Source organism: Falco peregrinus, chromosome 11, assembly GCF_023634155.1.
Source record: "Falco peregrinus isolate bFalPer1 chromosome 11, bFalPer1.pri, whole genome shotgun sequence".
NCBI lineage: Eukaryota > Metazoa > Chordata > Aves > Falconiformes > Falconidae > Falco > Falco peregrinus.
This window is the reverse complement of record NC_073731.1, coordinates 14597604-14622659: the sequence shown is the minus strand read 5'-3', so window position 1 is coordinate 14622659 and position 25056 is coordinate 14597604. Positions and strand designations below refer to the sequence as shown.

Below are 25056 nucleotides of genomic sequence, written 5' to 3'. Positions count from 1 at the left end.
AGTTAATGAGTGTTTGAAGATAGAATACTCATTTGAAGAATCCAGTTTTGGACTAGATGTGGGGAGCAGTGACATGTGACAGCACTATAATCAGACTTCTGATGAAGACAGACAAAAAACAACAGCTTTACAAACTTATACTAAGAGCATAATGACTCTCCAGGGTCCTAGTCACTGTTGATTTAGCCATGGTTCAGGATATTCGATATCCCACAGTACCAGGTTTTTGTGTCTGAAGTAGAGCAAACAAAACAATGAGACACTGAACAGTTATGACTGTCCTTAGAAGAAGAGACCAGTGCTACTTCAGTATTATTTTCACAAACACTACACAGAATTGGACTCAAGTCCCATAAATACAAAGATCAGCAAATTAGTTTTGCAGCCTCTTTAAGAGAGGTGACAGCTGTGAAGAAGTGTCTTGCAGGCAACTACAAATACTGACTTCGTTGAAGACAGTGAGAGTGGGAAGGTGTCAAAAGATGGCCCCACAGCTAAGTAGATTGATCTGAGTTTGGACTCTTGTCTCATCATATTTAAACTGCAGCAGATGAAGAAACCAGAAAGGAGCAAAGGAAGCTTAAAAGAACTTGAATTGTAGATAAGAAACTTGGAGAGAGGGAGCTTAAAAATATCCCTGGAGCACAAGAAGGGAAATGGGTACCTCACTAGGGTTATACTATGTAATGGGATGACTATTGTGCTTCACTCAATAAAAACCCATTCAAAACTTCGCTAAAACCTGATGAGCTGGAAATTCTAAAATATAAACCAGGATAAAATTCTTGTATGTCTAAATCTACTGATGTCCTGAATCCCAGAATGTGTTCTTTAGGATACCAAAGCAGTTTGAAATACACAAAGTTGGGATGCTCAGCATATTCTAAGACCAAGATACAACATATTGTCAAATGAGCTATAAATTAGTCCATTTTGTTCTGATATACCCATTTATAGAAGATGATGGACCATTGATGAAAATAAGCAGTGGTGAACCAGTTCAGACACAACTTTGTTAACCAGTTTCACAAAAAGAGGGTATGTATCTTTGCAATTTCCTTTGAGTATTTCAAGTACAGACATAAAGGTGACAGGCTTAAACAAGTAATTTATAACCTTTCACGTAATTTCATAAAATTTATGTCATTAATATTGCTACTAGAAGATTCTTGCCCTGATTAGGTACAGGATGGCAAATTGATATATTCTCTAAAATACATCTTTTGGGATGCATTTGCTCTGTATTTACCTGTTTTTTTTTAATGGCACACAAGTTGTTCATAAAGGAAATGCTCTAGAGCATCTGAATGCTCAATGGTCTATAGTTGACATGTATAATAATGCAATATAATATTCATTATATTATAGTATTGTAAAATTATGATAATATATGGTTGGGGGGAAAAGGTATTTTCTAAAGCTTTAATTGTATGATAAGATACAAATAAAAGCATCTTAAAAGATTTGAAAAATACGTTGAGGGCTGAAAGGTTGAGCAGGGCCAGAGACCCTCCAGGAAGAGACTGGATTCGTTGTGTATGGACTACTGAACAATAAATCACAGCTAATAAATTGCCAACTAAGCACTGGCACAGATGCCTGGCTTACTTGAAAAAAAAAGGAAGACAGTTTTGTTTCTCCCCATCTCTGAAACCAGATGAAAATCGCTCTATATCACACTGAGCCACAGTAGCCCTCCGAAGTCATTCCAGAAGTGCAGGACCACTGGAGTGCAGAAAAGTTTGGAAGCAGTACAGGGGATCACAAGTGGCTTTCTTCACATAGAATCAAGCCCTCTGAGGGTAATTAATTTATCTGCAACACTAGCCATGAGCATCCTCAGAAACTAGGGAATGTAAATGCAATCCAAATACAGGAGAATAATTAGGAATCAGTGAATGAAGCATTTTGTGAAACTTTATGCTAGCAGCACAAAGAAGCTAACTGGGACAAGGATATGTTTTTGGCAACAAGTAGTTTGACCAGCTTCTTTTCTTTGTGCTGGTGTTACAAGTCTGATTCTGTTCATATCTGTAAATCTCTTTGAGATCTTCCAATGGAAATCACTACTCAAGTTTTAAAAAAATATTATATAAAGGAAAAGTTACAGTGCCAGAATATATACAATGAATCTATGGGAAATCATCATTCTTCCATGTTTCAAGAATTGTTTGACAAGTTTTTAAATTATTTCTCTGGGAACTAGTCTGGCTTAAATGTGTTTATCCTTCGCCTTTTGTTAGCTCATGTTTGCATTTACTGTCCATTAATAATAGATGAACACAACAGCCTAAGGTACTTGATTCTTTTATGAACTGTAGATAATTCCATGTTTCAGTCCTACATAACATCAATAGCATAGGGAAAAATGGAATGTGGCAAGAAGCCCAGGAAAAGGCAAGTTGAGTTGGATTGGGAATTAGCTGGAAGGATAATAATCCTGCAGGCCAATATTCATTAAGTAATTTTATGTGCAGTGCAAGAAAATTATGATATACACTTGGCACCTAGAGACCTTGAAAAGTTAGGAAAAATATTTCAATAACTGTACCAACTGGTTAATAATTGTGATATAAAACAATTATTTCTATGGTGCCTCATGCTTACATGATTCAGTCTTATTCAGCGTTACTCTGAAACTCCGATAAGTAACCTAAAGAGTTGCTTATCAGTCTAGCAGTTTCCTGAGATGTCATACGATCCTTCCTACCATTTTTCCTCTTGTAGCCATCATTTGGACTATATCCAAATCATGTTCACTTCAACAATGTGGGATTAAGCTTCTAGAGATGCTTTAGCATACACTAGGGTCTAGGTAAGGCCTATGAGGGCATGCAAAAACATCACAACTGTAAAATAAGAATTTTAAATGTTCAATAACTAATAAGAAAAGCAGTTAAAAACTGGTATACTTAAACTGCCCTTCTGGATTAAGTTCATGTCTGTTCTTAAACTATTTAAACTAAGCCAAAATAACATTACCCCCTTCCAAGGTAAGATTCCTTTTGTAGGTTGTCATTTGTATCCAAATGTATGTTTTACTTATGCAACTTTTCTGATAAACCATTCAATGGACACTGCAAATAATATGAGCTCCACTGAAAGTTAAATGTTTTAATCCTAGGAACAGTCTAGTTTGTTAAACTAGCCATGTAGCTCACCAAGAAGACTGTTTCTTTAGATCACTCAAATCATTCTCTCAAGTGAGACTCTTGGAGTATGCCATTTGACAATGATTGATCCTATTCCGTACGCCCAGATTTCTGTTCTTTGGTGAAAAAGGTATTATTTACCTGAAAGTAGGCAGTAGAGGGATTTGTTTTTATTTCTTTTGTTTTTCAAGTAGCATTCATGCATCTTAGTGGATTAGACAACCTCTATACATACAAAAACTTTTATAGGGAGTCTTTACACATCTTACTAGTTTTATACAATTGGAAAAGTGGGTTTTTTTGTAGTTCACAAAACTATAGCTTCTTCAACAACAGAAACTCTTAAAAATCTTATCTGTTGTGTTGAGTTTCTGTGCAATAGTAACTTGCAGAAAAAATATGTTCTGATGAAAATCTCAAAAATGAATTTATGTACTGCTGAAAACCATTATTCATGGAGGCAAACTGATACACATATTGGCCTATGTTTTCAAGTATCGTATCTAGTACTTGATGTTTATTAACTTTGGAAAAATCTGACTGGAGTATGTATAAACCGCTGCCCTCTCCTGGGGGTCACAGAACAATGCAAACTTGAGCAAAAAATATAGAGCTCCTGATTTTGTGAACAGTATTTCCAGTAAAAGATATACTATTAAACTTACTGTCTATAATAACTTAACATGAACAAAACCTGCTGTTATGTATTTGTCTGTCAAATTACCTCCGAGGTCTTTAGCAACCTCATTTACTGAAACAAGGATCCACAGTATATAGAATGTTGTTGAATTTATAACTCACTATCTTAATTGTAAACAATATGTGAAAGATCAAAATTCTTGACAGTGCTTACAATAATTCAGTCTTCACTTTGATTTAGTGAAGAAATAATGAAGATAAAGTGCAGTACAGTTATTAACTTAGAAAAGAGGGTTCATTCTATTTTCAGCTTTGGCCAATTTACCTCTGTGTTCTTCAGCCATATATGAAAAACAGGTAAAGCATTGTTGCTTCTGCTTGTAATATCAGAGTCCTAGATTCAGCCTTCATTTGAAGAGGATTTCATTCCAAATGCAAGAGAATTGAAACTCACTAGTTTGTTACATGCTTGGGGATTCTTAAGTGAAAGATGCTAGGAAACTCTAAACAGCTAAATGCTCAATCTACAGTCAAGATAGAGATGTAAGATCAACAATGTAAATGAACATTTTGTATTTTAATATAGTGGCTCAGACAGTAAGTCTGCCTCTTCCCATTGGCAAATAACTGATGTCTGCAGTCCCTGGATACCAACCCTTACCCATTTATAAGATTTCCCAGCTATAGATGCACAAGTTTAGCATGTGACAAAATCACCCAGCCTTAAATGCATCTGGCATTTTAGAGTTAAATGAGCAATAATAGTTGGCCGATTTTAAACCAAAAACTAGATGCTAAAAAAACCCCCAGGTCCAAACTAAAACTTTTTCCTTGCACAATTGGACACATTCCTCAATTTCTCCATATCTTAATTTTCCCCATTTAAGAAAAAGGCATATACCAACTCTGCATCTTAATGTGTTAATGTCCAGCCCACCTGGCTGGAGCGTATTATTGCATCCACATTGAAGTACCAGTAAGGCTGTGTAAGTCCTTATATATGCTCATTATGATAGCTTCTTGAGATCAGTGTACACAGGCAGTATAATCTCCCTTAGATTTAGCTATGCTACTTATATTTTGATGCAAATTTTTGCTTCCTTATAGATGGCCTTCTTTTCTTGTACAACTCCTTTCACTGTAGATGCAAAAAAATCTCATCTGATCACACTCCATTACTCGTCATCACATTCTAATCCACCTTCTAATGAGATCAATTACTATCCTTCTGTATTTTTCTTAATTACTCTCTCCTGTGTCTCTTCACTTTCCCCACACTAACACCATACTTGAGTCTTTTCCTTCCAAATAAACAGGCAGAGGAAAAAGCCCTCAAGAGGCCCGACACCTTTGTTTCCCTTTGTCTCTAAAATAATACTTCATTCTACTCTTTTCTTTTCATTTATACACTACCTAAAACATGCAGCTTGCTTTTACTAGCTGGAGTTCTCCTTTACATTTATTTTCTAGAGCTTTGTCATGGTTCAACCCCAGCTGGCAACTAAGCACCACACAGCCACTTGCTCACTTCCCCATCACTCTCCCATGAGGGAGAGAATTGGAAGGGTAAAAGTGAGAAACCTCGTGGGTTGAGATAAAGACAGTTTATTAGGTAAAGCAAAAGCCATGCATGCAGGCAAAGCAAAACAAAGAATTCATTTACTACTTTCCATTGGCAGGCAGATGTTCAGCCATCTCTAGGAAAGCAGGGCTCCGTCACACATAACAGTGGCTTGGGAAGACAAACACCATAACTCCAAACGTCCTCACCTTCCTTTCTCCTCCCCCAGCTTATATACTCAGCACAGTGTTCAGTGGTATGGAATATCCCTTTGGCTAGTTTGGGTCAGCTGTCCTGGCTGTGTCCCCTCCCAATTTCTTGTGTTCCTTCAGCCTTCTTGCTGGCAGAGCCTGAGAAACTGAGAAGTCCTCGACTTAATATAAACACCACTTAGCAGCAACTAAAACCATCAGTGTGTTATCAACAATATTCTCACACTAAATCCAAAACACAGCACTGCCCTAGCTACTAAGAAGAAAATTAACTCTATCCCAGCTGAAACCAGGACAAGCTTCCTTCACTGTACCTCCCTGCATCATGATCTGTTTTCACTTAATGATAATTGTGAAACTGAGATCCATGCCTTTATCCTTTGAACCACAAAACTTAATTTTACTCTATGGCTGTAATCTCCTTTCATCACATTGTTGATGTGTACCTAGCCCCAATGAATGAATACTCTTTCCCTTCCCAGCTCCACACACGGACCCTGAGACTGTTGTTGCTAGTATCATCTTTTCAGTTAGCACTCTCATTATGCTGCAGGTAATTGTGCCTCCTCCAGTAACTCTTCCTTCTTTATTACATTAATTTGTTTGTCTTTAAGGTCCTGTCCATTCTGTAACACCTTATTCATGACCAAGTTGCAGATGGGTTTCTGTCTATGACAGTAGCATCAGCTTCATGTTACGCTTCCAAACAGATCTTTCCCTGCTTTCTGCTATGTTAGTTTTCATTCCCAAAGAGTTCTTCCCAAAAATCAATAAAATTCCCTGTCTTTCTTCAAAACCTCTTCACAGTGCTGTCTGTATACCACATTGATAAGAGAATCCTAGCCTCTGACTATTTCCACATTATTTTCCTTTATTTTCCTGCATTGCCCCCTGTCCTAAACTTGGATAGCAAAAGCTGTTTGGTACACAGGAATCTTTTTTTTTTTTCACTCTAAACTTACACACTGCTCAACAAAACTTTGAATCCATGGTTTAAATTTCTAAGACTTATTATAAATCAATGATGTCTAATAATTATGTCTCAATGTTCTGTTGAAACTGATGGGATTGTAACCCTCTTCAACCAAGAGCATATACAAACTAGTTATACAATGACTATAAAAAGAATTATTTGTTGAGCAGAACTGAACACAAGAATCTAAATTTCTCACCAGTTTTCAGATCAAATAACCCCAAACCCCACAGCCTTTTCTACTCATTGGTCACCTACCATTTCAGAAACAAATCAATAATAGATTTTGGAAGGTTTCATGACAAAATAAAGAATAAGAAAAACTATAATGTTAAATGTGGAAGGAGGTAGAGAAAAGTGTGCAGATAAAATCAGTATTGCATTAGATGTATTTTCATGTCTCCTGCTAACAGTTCTTACGTTGTAGTTTGCAACAAAGGATGCAGTTAACCATTTAGAAAATGTGAAAAACAAAAACAAACAAACAAAAAGAAAAAACCCACCGAACTGGAAAAAGATTTGTTGCCTGTTGCAGTCAAAGTCCTAAGAATCCTTATGTTTCTCCATGAAATTTTAGGTTACTCTAAAAAACCCCAAACAAATAAATACATATACGTATAGACATATATGTAAGACCCCAGGAGGATATTTCAAGAGTTTCTGTCTTGGCTGAGTCTACCATGACATACATTTTTAGGAAACTTTTCAGTGCGTTTGGTAAGAATATCAGAACCACACCAAAATTTCAAGGTACTTTCCAAATGTGACTAACATACATGAAGATGCAGCACCGTTTCCTAAGAAACAGATTGTAACAGTAGCCTAAAAACCAGAAATACCCCTGCTTTTCTCATGCCGCTAGACTATTAAATGCTGAACAAGGCAGCTTACATGAAAAGCATTCCCATTCCAATACTGAGCACATCAGCAAAATAAACAAAGGTTATAGGACTTTGGGATGATACCTGAAATACCAGAAACATTGCCACATTTTATTCATGTTTCATTCAAATCCAGAAACATAAGTTTCTATATTACCACAGTCTTTCTGGCAGAGCTCATATAGCATACCCTACAGAAATCATACATAAATTTAGGCCAAGTTTCAGATCTTAAGTTCTGGTCATGTAATAAGTGTATCTTCTACATGACCAGAAACTCATTTGGCACTAATATTTCCAGGAGTTGGATGATGAGACGAACTCAGACTTTGGCAAGAATTTTGGCCCCTCATCCGGTCCAGTTGATCTGTGGAAAGAATTTAATGTTCTAACTTCTAATTATCATCTCAGCCAAATGGCATGAAAGTTGCCAAGAATAAGTAACGTCTATGAAAAGTAAAACATTGGGAAGAAAAAAAGAAATAGCGTAGAAGTTTTGGGCTATTATAAATCTTACAAGGCTGTTTATGTGGAAGCATATTAAGTTGTTAGGTGACATAATGGAACACAAGTCCTTGAACTGCCAGCTCCAGGATGTAATGTCAGACATCTTTTTTTTTTTTTTTTAATCGGAAGAAAACTACAATGGTAAAGGCAGACAATTAGTTGTGATGATATAACTATTAATTCAGATTGTAATGGCTGACCTTTTTAAAACATGTAATTTCCAGATCTTGTAACTCATACAGTCAAATAATGTAATAAAACAGATTGAGACAGATGTCTTAACCTGTCTTGGCTAATGGAAGCCTTGTGTTATTTTAAGGTTTTTGTTATTGTTTTGTTACTTGTTACTTCTGTTATTATTCTTACAGCTTCAAACAAAATAATTAATTTAATTAATCCTTTAATTGGCTTTTAAATGCACCAAATAACTTCTGTCCTCAGATATATATATCTGTGAATACTACTTAGATCACTTCTGTAACTTCTCTGGAAAAAGAACACTAGTTTAGAGAAAATTTCACTAGGCTAACACACCATTCTTGAAGGCAATATACCATGGAGCACAACAAAGGACTCTAATTTTTCTCCAAGAGAAGCTGTGTAATAAAGCTGTTTAAGAAAACAATTGCAAGTCTTTTCTGTTATCTTTGTTCTTCTCCAGCTGTACAAGTGACAATTCTGCAGGTGGCCAAGGATTCCGGCTCCCCTTTCAGAAATCAGACTATGCTTTTATGCTGGAAGCAGCTTGAGTCTGAGATGTCTCATTGGCTTCTCTGTGTAGGCCATATCATATTCAGACTAGTCCTATACAAACTCAGTTGGGTGCTCTTCACTGTGCCATTGGTTCAGTTTACAACTCAACTTCGTGTTGAAGAAGGACACCTAAATTATTTGCAGATCAGACTTTGTCCCAAAAGCAGTACAGTCTCATTCACCCAACTTCATATTCCAGCTGCTGAACACCAGCAGATGTAAAGCAGCTTTCCACACAGCTATCTATAGTGTTTGTGTCCACTTCCCAGTTAACTCACAATTCAGCTAAAGTCCTAAATAACACACTTGGCTGTTACATTTGCAGTTTTCCAAGAACACTGTATTTTCCTGCATCTGTTTCAATACAAAACCAAACCAGTCAACAAACAAGGCAACAAGTAACCACAGTTCCTTGACCTTCAATTAAATATCAAATCGTTTCAGAATTCGGGGACTGAAATTCTCTACTCTTCACTTCCAAATCTCTGTCACCCAGCATAAAGTCCAGCCACTTCAGTCAGTAAGCCAGACCCATCAGTAGCCTAACTTAAATGCCTCTACGCAAACACATGCAGCGTGGGGAATTAACAAGAGGAGTTAGACACCTGTGCACACCTGCAGGGCTACAATCTTACTGGTGTCACAGAGATGTGGTGGGATGGCTCCTATGACTACAACTGTGGGAATGGGAGGATACAGGCGCTTTAGGAAGGGTAGAAAAGGACAAGGTGTCTACCTCCATGTCAATGACCAGCTAGAGTGCATGGAGCTCCATCTGGGGATGGATGAGGACCTGGCCAAGAGCTGTTGGGTCAGCATTAAAGGGAGGGTGTCACAGCACTATCAAAACTATCAAGCTGCAACAAAGCTTTTACCACCCCATACCAGGTTAACTTCAGTAAATAGTTCCCACACCTTGCCCCAGCATGGCCACCAATCCCTCACAAGGTTTTAAAGGTTCATCTACCGTTTGTGTCATTTTTTCATACTATTCAGGCCAGTCCACCCTGCTTTTTACCCCCTTCTCCTTATCTCTCCTACATCCAGAGAGTACTTACACTCTCTCTCTCTCTTTCTCTCGCTCTCTCTCTCTCTCTCTCTCTCTCTCTCTCTCCTTCCTCTGCTCCTTCCCAGTCTCTCTTCATTGGCTGCTCCTCTTCCATGCCCCTTAGAGCTACTGGACTTGTGCAAAGCATTTGACGCTGTCCCACATGACATCCTTGTCTCTAAATTGGAGAGGCATGGCTTTGATGGATGGACCACTTGGTGGATAAGGAATTGGCTGTATGGTCACACTCAAAGACTTGCAGTCAACAGCTCAGTGTCTAAGTGGAAACCAGTGATGAGTGGCATTCCTCAGGGGTCAGTACTGTGACCAGCACTGTTCAACATCTTTGTTGGTGACATGACACTGGGATTGAGTGTACCATCAGCAAATTTGCTCGTGACATCAAGCTGTGTGATGTGATTGACATGGTGGAGGGAAGGGACGCCATCCAGATGGACCTTGACAGGTGTGAGAGGTGGGCCCATGCAAGCCTCATGAAGCTCAACAAGGCCAAGTGCAAGGTCCTGCACATGGGTTGGAGCAATCCCAAGCACAAATACAGGCTGGGCAAAGAATGGATGGAGAGCAGCCCTGAGGAGAAGGATTTGGAGGAGCTGGTGGATTAGAAGCTCAACATGACCCAGCAATGTGCACTGGCAGCCCAGAAAGCCAACTCTATTCTGGGCTGCATCAAAAGAAGCATGGCCAGCAAGCTGAGGGAGGTGATTCTCCCTCTCTGCTCTGCTCTTGTGAGACCCCATCTGGAACACCATGTCCAGCTCTGGGGCCTCCAACATAAGAAAGAAGTGGACATGTTGGAACGAGTCCAGAGGAGGGCCACAAAGATGCTCAGAAAGCTGAAGCACCTCTTCTTTGAAGACAGGCTGAAAGAGTTGGGGGTTTTCAGCCTGGAGAAGAGAAAGCTCCGGGCCCTAAAGAAGGGCTACAGGAAAGTTGGAGGGACTTTTTACAAAAGCATGCAGTGATAGGACAAGGGGGAATGGCTTTGAACTAAAAGAGGGTAGATTTACATTAAATATTAGGAAGAAATTCTTTACTGTGAGAGTGGAGAGACACTGGAACCAGTTGCCCAGAGAAGTTGTGGAAGCCCCATTCCTGGAAGTGTTCAAGGCCCAGGTAGGATGGGGCTTTGAGCAACCTGGTCTAGTGGAGGGTATTCCTGCCCATATCAGGTGGGTTGGAACTAGACAGTCTTTATGGACCCTTCAAAGTCAAACCATTCTGATTCTCAATTCTTTGATTTCTATGGGTTCTTCTTCCCTCTTGGCTGCAGTTATTCCACCTCACACTTCCTTCCTGTTTAGTCGCATCACACATCACATTAGTAACCTCTAACATCACATTCAGCAACCCCATCCCTACTGACAAGGGACAACATTTTTTTATAGTTTCAGAGAAATGCTGAGAAGATACTAGTTATTCCATTATCCTATTCCAATGTCCTGTTTTTCCTTCACCCTCTAATCATCAAGTAATATTTTCCATTTGTTTTCATTTTTACCCTTTTGACTTTTGCACTCAACTTTAGTCGGTGATTAGTCCTTTTCCATTTCATTCCCTGAAGGCTCACTATTTATGCCTCATACGCTTTCTGAGACAGTTATTTGTTCAGTTGGGACAGAAAACCTTTCCCCTACTGTTTTTCTTATTTAGGATACAAGTTCAACATACTTTTGCCATATCTGAGTTAAAGAAATTTCTACCCTCTTCTTTAATCAAGTCCCTGATTTTCCACTTAATTTAAATTAGTGGACTTGTAATCACTGTAATTTGATCTTTACCACTATGTCTCACCAAAACTAAGGCCAAAATTCTGTCATGTTGTTCGTGTGACTTTTTGGTAACCACTTCATAAAATAACAGAGTTGTACTATTACTTGTGTGTAAGTTTAGCTCTCCTAACAAGACAACAAACTGTTTGTCACTAGCAGGTTTTTCAGTACCTTTTTGATATAAAAATTTAAAAAATTGATGTCTTCATTGCGTGTAATCTAGGTATTTTCCCACAATTTCTGTTCCTCATGTTTCAACTGGTTAACAACAGACACTCCTCTTCAATCGAGTGGCTTTACATGGATGGTTTCAGCCATAGGAGGGCTGTGTGGCCACACAGGTAACATACAGTCCCACAGACCTGGCAGGGAATTTCAGGTGTGCTGCAGGAGAGAGATAAACACCGCACCTCTCAGGTGGGCAGTGTTTACAAGCTCCTTTTTCTCACAGCCATGACACTTTGGCCTCGGGGGAAAACAGCTGGTGGGGAATTGCCATTAAGGGCTAAACAGGCAGTGACCGGTCACAGAGGGAGCCCCGTTGCTCCCTCCTCCTCTAAGCCCTGCCGCAGCCTCTCAAGGGCGTGAGGACGCTGAGGGGAGCGGGACGTACCTCACACGGGCGCGCGCGCTCGCCTTTTCCCGCCCGCCGCCGTGCAGGCTGGGTAGCGTGCCGTGGTTACCGTTGCTAGCCGCCGGCCGCCCAGCGCTGTGCCGGGCAGCGATGGTGCAGGAAGCCGTCCGGGTGTACGCGCGGGTGAAGCCACTGGGCAGGCGGCAGCAGGCGGGGGTAGGATGGGGACCGGCTGCGGACCGGCTGCTGCGCTGCTGCGGGGTGCAGCGGGGCGAGCCAGAGGGCGTCCGGTGAGGCCGCCTGAGGGCGGGAAGCGGCGGGCACCGGGCGGGCACCCCCTGCAAGGTGCCCTGCCGCGCCCGCAGGCCTGTGAGAGCTGCGGGGTTTGCCCGGGGCCGGGAGCGGAGGGCCGCAGCCCTGTGCTGCTCTCCGAAGCCTTAGGAAGTTGGTAACACCACGAAGTACAGCAGCTTAGCCTGGAGCTATTGGGGGAGGGGGAGAGGAACTGCTTTCCTGCCTAGTTGTTACAGAAAGGCTCCAGGAAAAACGTTTGGTGCTGGTCACTGGCGGTTCGGTGCTGTTCCGAACATTGGAGGGGAACGTGTGGCTCCCCGTCTTCAGCTGCCTTTGCAAGAAATAATAAAGATAATGGAAGTGTTCCTCAGAAACCGTGCATTTAGGTCTCCATCGTCTTATCTTTTTAAACCAGCCTGACTCATTCTGTCATAGTTTTTCCTGATAATGTCCTTCCAGGCGTTTTGGAGGGTGTTGCTCCAGGGGCTGTGCTTTGTTTTTAATAACAGCTCAGATAGTAACATGGTTTAGTAAGCGAAGCCTGTGAAATTGACTATGTTTCTGTTTCAAATCTTACTGTAGTGTTCCTGTGGCAGCAAACAGGATAACATTAATCTGTGCTTGTTTTCTTTTTTGTATAATAGCTGAAGGAAGTTTTGCTCACATGCTGACTGAAATTTGTAAGAAGTTTTTCTTTAGGCAGTTACAGGTGCTAAGCTTACACGTGTGTTCTATACTTAAGGGCTATGCTGTTCTGCTGGTAAAATTATTTTAATACATGTCCATGCTTATTAGATTTATTCAGTTGACAATGATGAGGAATCTCTGTCCAGTCTGGAGATTGTCGTGCCACATGATTTAGCAGACGGGTTCGTCAATAATAAAAGGGAGAGCTACAGGTTCAAGTAAGTAAAAGCCTTATCCTTACAGTGATTGATATCGCTATGTGTAAGCCTATTCTTAAAATTAAGGTTTGGTATAATTAGGTTTATTTTTATATAACTCCCTTAACACAAGGAATACTTCAGCATATTATGCTCCTCACTTGAACAAGTTTGATAGCATTTGCTAAAGTTGTGGAGTTTTTGCCTATCCATTGCAAGTAATTATACATTTCTAAGTGTTATCTCAAAGATTGCATCTTCATGTATCAGTTCTTCCATTTTTACAGTTTATTTTGAATTTTTGAATTTGCATGTGAAGATTGAATGCAGGACTGTGTGTTCTCTTGTGATATAATGAGTTGGCATAGGCTAGCTAAAGATGTCTCGACGTGAAACACTCTGTTTAGAAACTGTGTTTCAGACATAACCAAAACACGGTAAAGAAAACCAGAGATTGTTGAAAGAAAAAAACCCATGGTTGTAGAACATAAATATTTTTTAGAAACTAAAAGTAAGTACCAGCAATATGAGTCAAATATTTTTATCTTTTAAACAGAAAATTTGGAGGCATACTTTACAATTTTGATGATGAAGAAAGCTAGATGTCTAAACACCTCTAACGACAAGGCTGAGGTTGTCTTTTTCCAAGTGGAATACTTTTTATTTTTTATAATACCAGATCAAGTGAATTTGTTGCTCTATGTTATTCAAAAAGAGATCTCCAGACAAACATCGGCAGCTCAGACTGATGTCATTTTACATTGGCTAAGGAAATACTTTCTGCTTGGGAAGAGAGGAGCTGCCCTCTCTGACTAGATGAATATGTGAAACTAGCTTAGGTGGCAGATGCCAAAGCTAGCTATAATTATTTCTGATATTTTTTTCTGATTTTCTAATTTATTAAAAAGTCTCTAGAGATGGATTTTGAGAATCATGCCTTGTTATCCTTAAGACAATGCAAAAATAATGCTATGGAGTAAGAATTTCCGTTTTCCCCCGTAAAACTCATGCTTTCACGCACTGTCTATCCTGGTCACCTCAAACATTCTTTTTTGTTCTTACTCTTTTATATGGGAATCAAACACAATTTTTTAATGACTTGACTGATAAAGCATTAGCAGATAGAATATATGTGTCTATTTTTTGTGTATTGCTGTGTTCCCTTGTACTCCATGGTGCCTTTCTATAAACCACGTGAATTTCTGTGTGAGAATATGGTTCCAGATAGGACAGACAACACAGCAGGGCACAAGCAGTCCAGGAGGTTTCCAGAGTGTAAGGATGACAACTTTCTAATATAAGATTAAAAAGCTTATATCTGCTGCACCTCATAGTTGTAAACATGGAAAAACTGATCAGGGATATTAAACATCGGGCTTGCTTTGGCTGTGGTGGCCATGAGATAATGAAATTCAGGATACTGAGAGAAGAGAGCAAACCAAAAAGGAAGATCATAACCCTGGACTTCAGGAGAGCAAGCTCTGGCCTGTTCAGGGACCGGCTTGAAAGAATTCCATGACACAGCCCCGGAGAGAAGTCCAGGAGAACTAGCTGATTTTCAAGGATCACCTCCTCCAAAATCAAGAATCATCAGATTGCCATCCAGATGAACAGGAAATGATGCAAAGGCAGCAGGAGGCCTGCATGGATAAGGAAGCAGCTTCTGACTAAATGCAAAAATAAAAAGGAAGTTTACAAGAGCTGGGAGTGGCATTAGGTGTCCCAGGAAGGCTGTCTGAGGTATGGCATCGGGAAAGCCTAGATAAGTGCACAGTGAGGGGTGTTTCAAATGAGCTGAGCTGCTAGGATCAGAGGGTTGTCATCAGGTACAAAGTGCAGCTGGAGGCCAGTCATTAGTGTAGTCAATAGTGGGACCCAGTACTGTTTAGCATTAATGACCTCTGTGATGGGACCAAGTAAAGCTTCAGCAAGTTCACAGATGATATGAAACTGGGAGGGGTGATTGATGCACCAGATAGTTGTGCTGCTATTTAGGGGGACATCAAGAGGTTGGAGAAATGGGCAAATAGGAATTTCATGAAGTTCATCAAAGGGAAATGCCAAGTCCTCCTGCTGGTGTGGAATAACCAGACAGGCTCAGGGCTGACTGAAAGCAGGTTTGCAGCAGGCAAACAGCCTCTGGGCTGCATTAGGAGTTGATCCTTCCCCTCTAGTCACCACCAGTGAGATCACACCTGGAGTTCTGTGTCCAGTTCTGGGCTCCAGTGAAGGGATACAAAGATGATTAAAGGACTGGAGCATCTGATGTGAAGAGAGGCTGAGAGACCTCAGACTGTTTATCCTGGAGAAGGCTCAAGGGGATCTTATCAACGTGTATATAAACACTTTATAAGGAGAAGGCAATAAAGAAGACAGAGCCAGATGCGTGTCAGTGGTCCACAGTGATGGGACAAAGTTAATGGGCACAAACTGAAATGCAGGAAATATTAAAAAAAACCCAAAACTTTTTGTACTGAGGGGTGATCAAATACTGGAACAGGTTTCCCACAGAGGTTGTGGAGCCTCCATGTGTGAAGGTATTCAAAACCTGACTGAACAGACCCCTGCTCTAGCTGACACTCATTTGAGCAGGGGGACTGGAGCAGATGGCCCCTTCCAACCTCAGGTATGCTATGATTCTGTAAGACAACTGAAGATATTTTACATAGGAAATGACAAAACTTAGATTGAATTAAATGTCTCCTTGTGACTTACAGTAACTGTGCAGCAGAATGAAGGAAGTAGTTATGAAATAACGTGAGCCTGGCTGTACTGGTGGGATGCTGTATTTGCTTATAGTGTAATCTATTTATCCAGGTTTCAGTGCGGTGCTAGTTACAAACACTGATTCTCTTGATAGATTTTAAAATACGATTTATTTTTTTCTAAGCCACATCATTTTATCAGAGGATTTTATTGTACAGATCTTGTCAAAGCAGCACTGTGTACAGCCTATTTATGTACAATAGCACAACAGCACGCTGTGGTTAAGACTACAGGGAAAACATTGTACTAAGTTATGTAAGCCTAATGATGTAAACATTGACTATTACAAACAAACAAAACTGTATGAATCAAGTAGTGTTTTAAGATTCTAAGCAATTATTATTTGCTTAATATTTTCAGATTTCAGAAAATTTTTGATCAAGAGGCAAAACAAGATGTGGTTTTTGACAGCATTGCCAAACCAGTAGCAGAATGGTACGTTGTTGATCCTGCAAGTAATTGGGGTAACACAGGGTCAAAAATAGCTTTCATTGTACTACTTGGAGGAGAGCTGGCAAGTGTTTGTCTCATTGCCATAAAAGTGGATTGATGTCTTAATTTTCTAAAGACTGACATGTCTGAATCTAGGAGATATGCAATAAACCCCTGAGAATTTTATGTATGGTAAGCTTCCATTTTTAACTCCTAAAATAACACTGCTACTGTTGCCTTTTTTCTTTCATAGGCATAGAAATCCATGTTTAATTTGTTTTTTATCTATACTATAAGCTCACTTCATTGCCTTAGGAAAGTATTCCCTATATTGTTCCATGAAGGGGTAAACCTAATGAAAATCTTATTCCCCCCCGTTTAGTTTTCATTACGTTAAGGACACTCTTGAATTAATACCTGTGGAGATATTCTCAAATTTTGCTCTTGTTATTTTTGTCTTAATGTGCGAGGCAGATATTTTGGCACTGTTTTTGTTTTTCTCCTCCATATAATAATCAAACAATGCTCATGTTTTAAAGTTTGCAAAGGCAAGCATTTAAGACCGACGTAGAAACACTCTTCGTTCATTGTGTGGACTGAATGCCACTGTGAACCAGGTGGATTTTCCAATACGCCATTCTCTTTGCTCAGTTTATGCCCACATTGCTGAAGTTAGTACTGGTTTTAGTGGGGGAGAAAATCCTACACTGGAGGAAGTAGAATTTCTTCATACTGTTTGTTTGTTTATCAAACTTACTGCTCAGAATCCAAATTTGTAGCAAGTTGAGAAGTATTACTTTAGCTACCAACTTCTTTCTCATTCATTGTCTGACCCATCTGTTGATTTAAGCTATGATTCTGCAAGTTATTCTTGGGTCTATCGCACTGTCATGTGTTCTGTACTGTAGGAAAACAGACATCCTCAGCTGGATACGTAGTCCTTCTCAAACTGTTACTTGGAAGTAAAAATATAGCTAGCTCTTCAGAATTTTTTCTTGATTATTTTTCCCCCTCTATTTTCTTCTTAAAAGTCCCACATAAAGCAGGACAATAATTGACAGTGAAATTGAAGACCAGGTGAATTTGAAATTTCACTAGAATAAGTTAAATATAAATTTTTTGTTATATTCTTCTTTCACTCAGAAGGGATTTCTTTGCTTGTCTGACTTTATAACATATAACTTCAGGTTAATTCATTTACTTAACTTTAAATATTTCTGGGTTTAATGGTAACTGCAGAAAAAGTTCTTTATCTTATTTGTGCTTGGAAAGAGAAGGGTTAAAAGTCTCATTGTTACGTACTATGGATTGAACTATCCTCAACAAGAACTTGGAGCATCAAAGCTAACTAGCAACAGACTGACTGATATTTTTCTTTTCCTTTGGAGTGTTTTGCTAGAATACAGAAATTTTTTGAGTTGGATAATTCACCTATACAGTGCTATAGTGAACAGGAATTTATATTGTTTTCCTTTACTTCAGTGCTGGCTGATAAAAGATTTTTATAAATTGATTTGCTTCATGACATAGACTTAAGTTTTTTGATTTTTAGTTATTTTTAAGTGCTTGAAAGTACTGAAATGCTGTTAAATTCAGTGGTGTTTAGGCATACAGTTATCTCCAAACAGCTGAGTCCTTAATGTTAAAATCAATTTATAAAATCATTCTTAACTGAATCAAGACTATTTTGACTCTGAGTGTTTGTGTTAAATGTCAATTAGAATATAAGCTTTGTGTTGTTACTGATAATACTGAAGGATAATTTTGCTTGTGTTTTTATATCAGAGTAGGCAATACCTGAAGTATGTTCCTGTGTCTCATCCTCTTCCTTGATTTTTATGTTTTCTTAGGTAAAACATGTATTTCAAAATTCTTCATAGTCATGAGGTTCCTTGGCTAAAGGAGTCCTGAACTGTACCTGAAACGTATTTCATTCTATAGTTAATGACTCAGTTTTCCTTTCCATTGTGGGAATTAGGGAATAAGAATTGCCCTGTTACTCTGGAAGACCACAGTTTTTCCTAGCAAAGTGTTCTTTTGTTTCTTTTTAAGTCAACGTTCTATTGCAGGGGAAAACTTGAAAATGTACTCAGTTCTGTTGTTGGAGTCACTTTACTAAGGGAATGGTTTTTGTCTGTGTATTGCCAGGGGAAGGAAAGTAGCAGCAAAGTATCAATGAAATAGTTCAGTAACATTTTGAGGCTCTTTGCCATGCATACTTACAGTCATGACAAAATTCAGTTACAAACTTGAATGCTCAGAAGAAAAATCTTGGACATTGTTTAAACTAAAAACAACAATGCAATGTCATTTTAAAACTAAAAACAACAATGCAATGTTCAGGATTCTAAAATTTTTCCAGTTTTTTCTTGGATGGGTGGGAATTGGAGGCAACTTTTTGGTTGTTGTTTTTTTTTTTTTCTTTTTAAGTGTGCTTTCTTTGATGTTGGGCCACTACTTTTTCCCTCTTTAAGTCCAGTTAAATTGTAATCTTGCCTGTGGTTTCAGAGGCACCAGACTTTAATTTTCTTCTTCAGTCGGAAGTGCCAGCCTCTGCAAAACATTATAACCATGTGATTTGCTTTTTTTATTACGTTTTGTTTATGCTTAAGCCATCTCTTACATGGTTTCTTTTTGTCATTTCTTTGTGCTTTATGCTTTTCCTTTTAAATATATATTCTTGTGATTTTTTTCTGTGCAAAGCCAACTTGATCTTTAAGAAGCAACACTAAACTAACTCTATCAAAAATTACAGAAAATAAATAACATCCGTCTCTTACAGTTTGTTAACAATTAAGCATTGTTTTAGTCTAACAACAGAACAAGGTTACTCTTATAATGCTTCAAATATTAGTGTTATGATGATGAATGCAATTAGAAATTAAGAGTAGAAAATGTTAGTGTTTTGGATGAGTTTTGTTTTCAATTCTGATATGGCCAGTGTTTTGTCTTGATCTATGAAAATGTAATACTGAAAATATTTTATCTTCAGAAGTATCATGCAAATAAGAAACAGCTCAGCTGTTTATAAACCTAATGGCAATGACTTAACATTTTTTTTGAAAGATCTCGTAGTCTTCACGTTAGTACTCTTACTGCTGCAGATTTTAGTTTCTTCTGGTGTGCTGTGTTTATCCTAAGAATTAACATCTGTAATACAGAAAGTACTTCACTCTTTTCTGGGTTTTTTTTCTGCTGCTTATTCTTACAGAAAATGTGGTCAAAATATTTGTATGAACAATTATCCATTCAGACCTGGTTATGTTTGTGACAGTGTGGGAAGTAGTGGCTTGGCTCACCTGCAGGCAACCTCACATCACAGCTGCATTATTACTAATGTGGTGATTTGGGCAAAATTTTGTGACTTGGGCACAAAAGACCTGTGGAATCTATATATAGTAAAAGGACACATTTTTTTTGGATGTCAGCCTTAAACAACTGTAGCTTAAAATTTACCCTAAATTGAGAAATTAGAGCAGTAATGCTAGCAGTTATTCCTGGAAGTGAGTACAATTATGACATAATAAAAAGTGAGAGCTTCATTAATGTTTCATTTTAAATTACTGTTAGTACTTCATGTTTATTTTGACTTAGATTGCACAGTTTAGAGTTGTTCAAGAAGGCTGCTTATTATAGGTTACAGTTTGATAGCTTTGGTTCAGAGTACCTTTGTGTCACCTTCTGCACTGCTTCTGGTGAAATTCTAAATATATTTACAGTTTTTAGTTAAAATAAGAAATTGTGTTACAACTTATTCTTTTTAGGAAAGCCCTTTTGAAATTTCTAAGGAAACCTGCTTGCACTAAGCTCTCAAGGAAAAGTTACATGCAATTTGGAAATTGGTGGTGTTTTTTGAAAGATGAGGCATTTTGAGATTAGATTTGTTTCATAAATCTGGCAAAGACATAACAAAAAAATGTCATACTGAGATGATTTATTTTATTTAACATAAACTTTAATCTGAGCTCCAAATGATAGAAGATACCTAAATACTGAGTCTCTGTAAAGACAAATCTTTCCTGAAAACTTGTCTTCCAGATCCTGCAAATGACGTTTTTCCTTCTTTTAGTCTTAAATATCATGTCTGAGGGCTGTTTTTTCTAGGATTGTGTTGATTATTTTTATTTTTAATAAAATAACTGTGAATTGAGGTTTTCAGAGATAGAAAGAAGGAAAGTAAGGGACATGGGTAAAATATTTCAGATTAACAAGAACTGAGATGAGGAGAGGGCTGACTGTTTCCCATGATCAAAGATACTGGTGTGTTTTCTCCTTTTTTCATTAGTCTGGTATTTTAACAGTTATTGAATATTTGTTCTAACCACACGCATTTGTTACCATCATTTTAAATGATGGTGTCAGAACTCAAGTCAAAATAATAATATGAAGCTGAAATAATCTAACAAAGTCTAAGTAATTAATTTTTAAAGCTGAAATCTGTTTCTTGTTTCCAGGTTTTTCTCTTATCTACATATACACACAGAATTTAGTCCTTACTTAATAACGCCTCTTTTCTAGAAATGTTTTATTTATGCTTATTATAAACTTCATAAAACCACTTACTTTGAACTTTTTCATTTTAAAACAAAACAATATTAAAAATTACATATGTCTTCAATGTATCTACTTAAATGATCTTTAATCCTTTTGAAGATTGGGAACTATGTCTTGCAATAGGAATTCAGTGTCAGAACAAGCAAATCTTTCTGCCTAGACTTTATACTCATCGTTGCTGTGATGGCTTTGGTGTTCAGGATAAGTTTCATTTACCAATTGCTGGAACAAGATTTCCACATTGTCTGTAATACCTGCCAATGTAAAAAACTTGAAAATAAGGTTCTATTTCTTTGTCCTTTTCATAATGAAGTTTGGAGTAACACAAAAGGAATCAGAGCACTCTGACTTCCCTGAGAGAGACTGTCATTGGTGGTTATAAAACTGATGCATTGAGACCAGTCCGAAGCAGAGCAGGATTTGTAGCAGTTTGTAGCATGTTTTCAGGGATTGTTAAGGACTATTTACTTTTTCTTTCTCTTGCTGATGATTCTATGTGAATTATGCCTACTGCCAACAAATTAGGATAACTAGGTCAGAGGAATCTCTGCAGGTCATCCTGTCCAATCTCCTGAGCAAAGCAGGTCTAGCTTCAAGATCAGGTTGCTCAGGCCCTTGTCCAGTAGAGATCTGAAAATATCCAAAGGTGGGGATCCCGCAACACATCTGGGCACCTGTTTCAGGGCTTAACTACTGTCATCATGAAGAACATTTTCCTTGTACCCTCTTGGAATTTCCCTTCTTGCAACTTATGTCCACTGCCTCTTGTCCTACCACTGTAAGCTTCTGAGAAGAGTTTGAGTCCATCTCTGTAACGATCCATTGCATAATGGCAGGTGGTAATTAGGTACATGCATAGCTTTCCCTTCTCCAGGTTCACAGAAAACACCTCCCTTGGCTTCTCTTTGTGTGTAACGTGCTGCAGTCCAAACCAGCTTGGTTCTGTTAGGCTCACTCCAGTTTCTCTGTAGCATGCTGCTTCTGCTGGGGATTTCAAAACTGGATACAGAACTCAAAGGGGAGAGTTTGTTTTTTGTTGGTTTTTGGGTTGTTTTTTTTTTTTTTTGCCAATTCTGATGGTAACTTCTGCTTGTTCTGTTTGACTCAGCAAAACTGGTGTCGCAGCAGAGGAAGCGGAATTCTTCATTACAAGTAGGCACAAGCCTCCCTGAAGTCATGTTAACGATGAACACAGAAGCAAAAGAAAATTTCGGTGTCCTTAAACTTTAAATAGAACAAATGATCTTCACTGGAAATTAAAACAAAATGTAGCCAGAAAAACCAACCACAAAACAACCTCAGTCTGCTTCCAACCTCTGTCTACTGTCACTGGGCTTTATACCACATTTATATTGTCTCAGATACTCAAGGACGAGGTACTGAATGATATTTTAAACTGTAGTAACTAACCATAAATTGTCTAGCTCTCAGTTGGGGAATTTCTCACTTGAGGAATGTTAAGCAGTTGTAAACATAATGTTATCTATCAATTAAAAAGGAATTGCTTGCATGAGTTATGCTTCTGTATCACACTCTATATTTAGGAATTAGACATCTTTCAGGCATGAGGCAAGTCAGCTGAGTGACTGAAAAATGCCAGCACATAACTCTGTAACAGTCATTTATTTAAATAGGAATCTAAAATGATTTTTAAAGAAAAAGTTAATTTCTCACTATGCACACTTTTAAATTGCCACTAATTATGAATAAATTAGAAAGTGCAAGTTAACTGGTAATTAAGTAAGAAAATTTGAGGGGGAAAAAACACATGGCATTGCTCTCCTTTAACTACATTCATATGTGAGTCCATACTAGAAATAATTGTCCTATGCCTGATAATTTATACAAAGTTGTAGTGACACCTTTTGCTTAGCAAGTTTGTGAGGGAAGAGGCAGGGTCTTTCTAATGTAACCAAAACACCAGTAACCCACCAAAGCCCTGAGCCTAGTCCTGTTCTACCCCAGTTATGTTAGAGAGTCTAATAAAAGATGCTACCTCTCTCTAAATAGCTGGTTTTACTTCTACTTTTAGACCATCATAGTTGCAGCTATACTGTTAACAGCATTTATTTATTCTTCATCAGTGTTACTGGCTAAGTCTTTACATGCAATGACAATTTCATGTTAACAGGTTTTTGTCTCTGGACTGTGAGGATCTTTTTTATGACTGCCTTACAACTGGTAAGGGAATTTTTGAAATATTGAACCCTTGCTATTTTAATCAAGCATTTAATTTTTTTTCCATCAGTTTCTCAAAGTCTAAAGGGCAGAAGAGAAAGCATGTTAGAATTCATTTTTTATAAACCCAAAACTTATTTTCCTGAACAAACATCATTACATAAGCTTATATACTTATTACATGACAGTAGTTGGGTTATTAAACAGTTTTAAGGTTGTACTGAAAGTGGAATAATCGAGAAACATTTACTTCAGCTTGCAGCTTGCCTTATTATGTCTCTTCTCTGAAACAAGAGAAGTATTAGGAGTATTCCAAGTTAATCAGAAAAAAATGATTTTTAGAATGTATGTTGGGAGTTCATAAAGTATTAGAAGTACTTTAGAAGTACTTTTGATACATGCAGGCATGTTTAAAAACTATAGTGTGTTTAAGCATTTACACCAGCAAAAAATCTGCATCAAATTGTCCCAAACTTTGGATCCCACCTAAAACTCAGTGAAATTATTTTAAAGGTGGTCATTGACTTAAATAGGCTTTGGTTCATGGTCTTAGTTAATGGGACTTTGCAAGTGGAGAACTCTGTGTGTTTTCTAAACCTCTGGTGGGTTAGTTTTTGCTTTTTTTTTTTTTTTAATATTCTGAACAGGAAAATACTGAAAGTATTGCAATTTCTGTCTCAAAGATTGTCATTTGGGAGATTTCTTGGTAGTCTGTGCCATAGCTTGGAGGTAAAACTTGAACATTTTTGGTTTATCCCAACACATCATGATAAATTATGTTGCTGTCACAATATATGGTTAAATCTATATAGCAGTGTGATCAAGTTAATCTCCTTAGTTGTGTGCTCAAACTATTTGTTGCTTGGAAAAGGTATACTTTCAATTCTATGCAATCTAGAGGACGTGGTCTATATTTTCTTTGTGTTTAAAAAATGTTGTTCTTTAGGTTTGTAAGGTCAAGTACAAGCTGTTGTATTTCTAAAAACCAGCAATATTTTTTGAGTGCTTAAGCAGAAAAGAAGCATTCAGTTCTTTGAGTAAAATGTGAGAACAGATCTAACCTTTTTCAATGTTAAAATCTTCTTGAATTTGGCATATAATTAGATTAGAATTTATACTGCAGAATAAAAGGATAAAGAGGATTTAGGACTGTAATAAAATGATACTTATTAATGGATTGGGCTTGTTCGCCTGCAATTAATGTTGTTATTTCATTAAAACTGATATTAGCTATTGTTAAAATTTTCTTGTTGGTTTATGACTATTTCCTTCTTCTTTTCTCTGTGTGTATTTTCGTCCTCTGCCTTATTCCACTAAGGGAAACCTTTGTTGTATAATTTCAGGTTGTTTAATGATACAAACTTTACTAAACAGACCTGCTTATTACATAAACACTTGTGAATGTATTCAGAATACTTAGCAGGTAACCATGATGTTTTCTCACCAATATCTTGCTTTGAATTGACTTTTCTTACAGTGATTAAAAGCAACAAGACTAAAATTTATCATCCAACACACCTTTAATTACAGCAAACATATGTAAATATAGCCACAAGGGTTTGCATGGTTCAATTTCAAATTAATATATCCAGCCAACATTACATTTTTTTATGTACAGCTTTGTGATATGTGAGTCTTCATATGGTTTGATGAGATGTATTTTTACAGAAACACAAAAATACACAATTTAAAAATATGTATTGACGCAATTATTAATTATGCTACAAAGTCTGGGAAATCCTAATATTGTGGCATAATAAGTTAAATCTAAAATATTAAGATTTGATTTGTTATGTTCAGAGGTTCAGGCCAATGACACTTGTCCATATTCAATGAATCTTGTTCACAGGTACAA

General features: G+C 37.9%; 1 protein-coding gene across 1 annotated transcript in view; it reads left to right on the top strand.

Annotated features, from left to right (window-relative positions):
• Window positions 1-12243: 12243 nt before the first annotated feature.
• Window positions 12244-25056, top strand: part of KIF6 (kinesin family member 6) — a 158357-nt gene continuing 145544 nt past the window's right edge. The window contains exons 1-3 of the mRNA XM_055816372.1: window positions 12244-12309; window positions 13183-13292; window positions 16398-16472. Coding sequence (XP_055672347.1) covers window positions 12244-12309; window positions 13183-13292; window positions 16398-16472 — 251 coding nt within the window. The remainder of the gene's footprint in view (window positions 12310-13182; window positions 13293-16397; window positions 16473-25056) is intronic.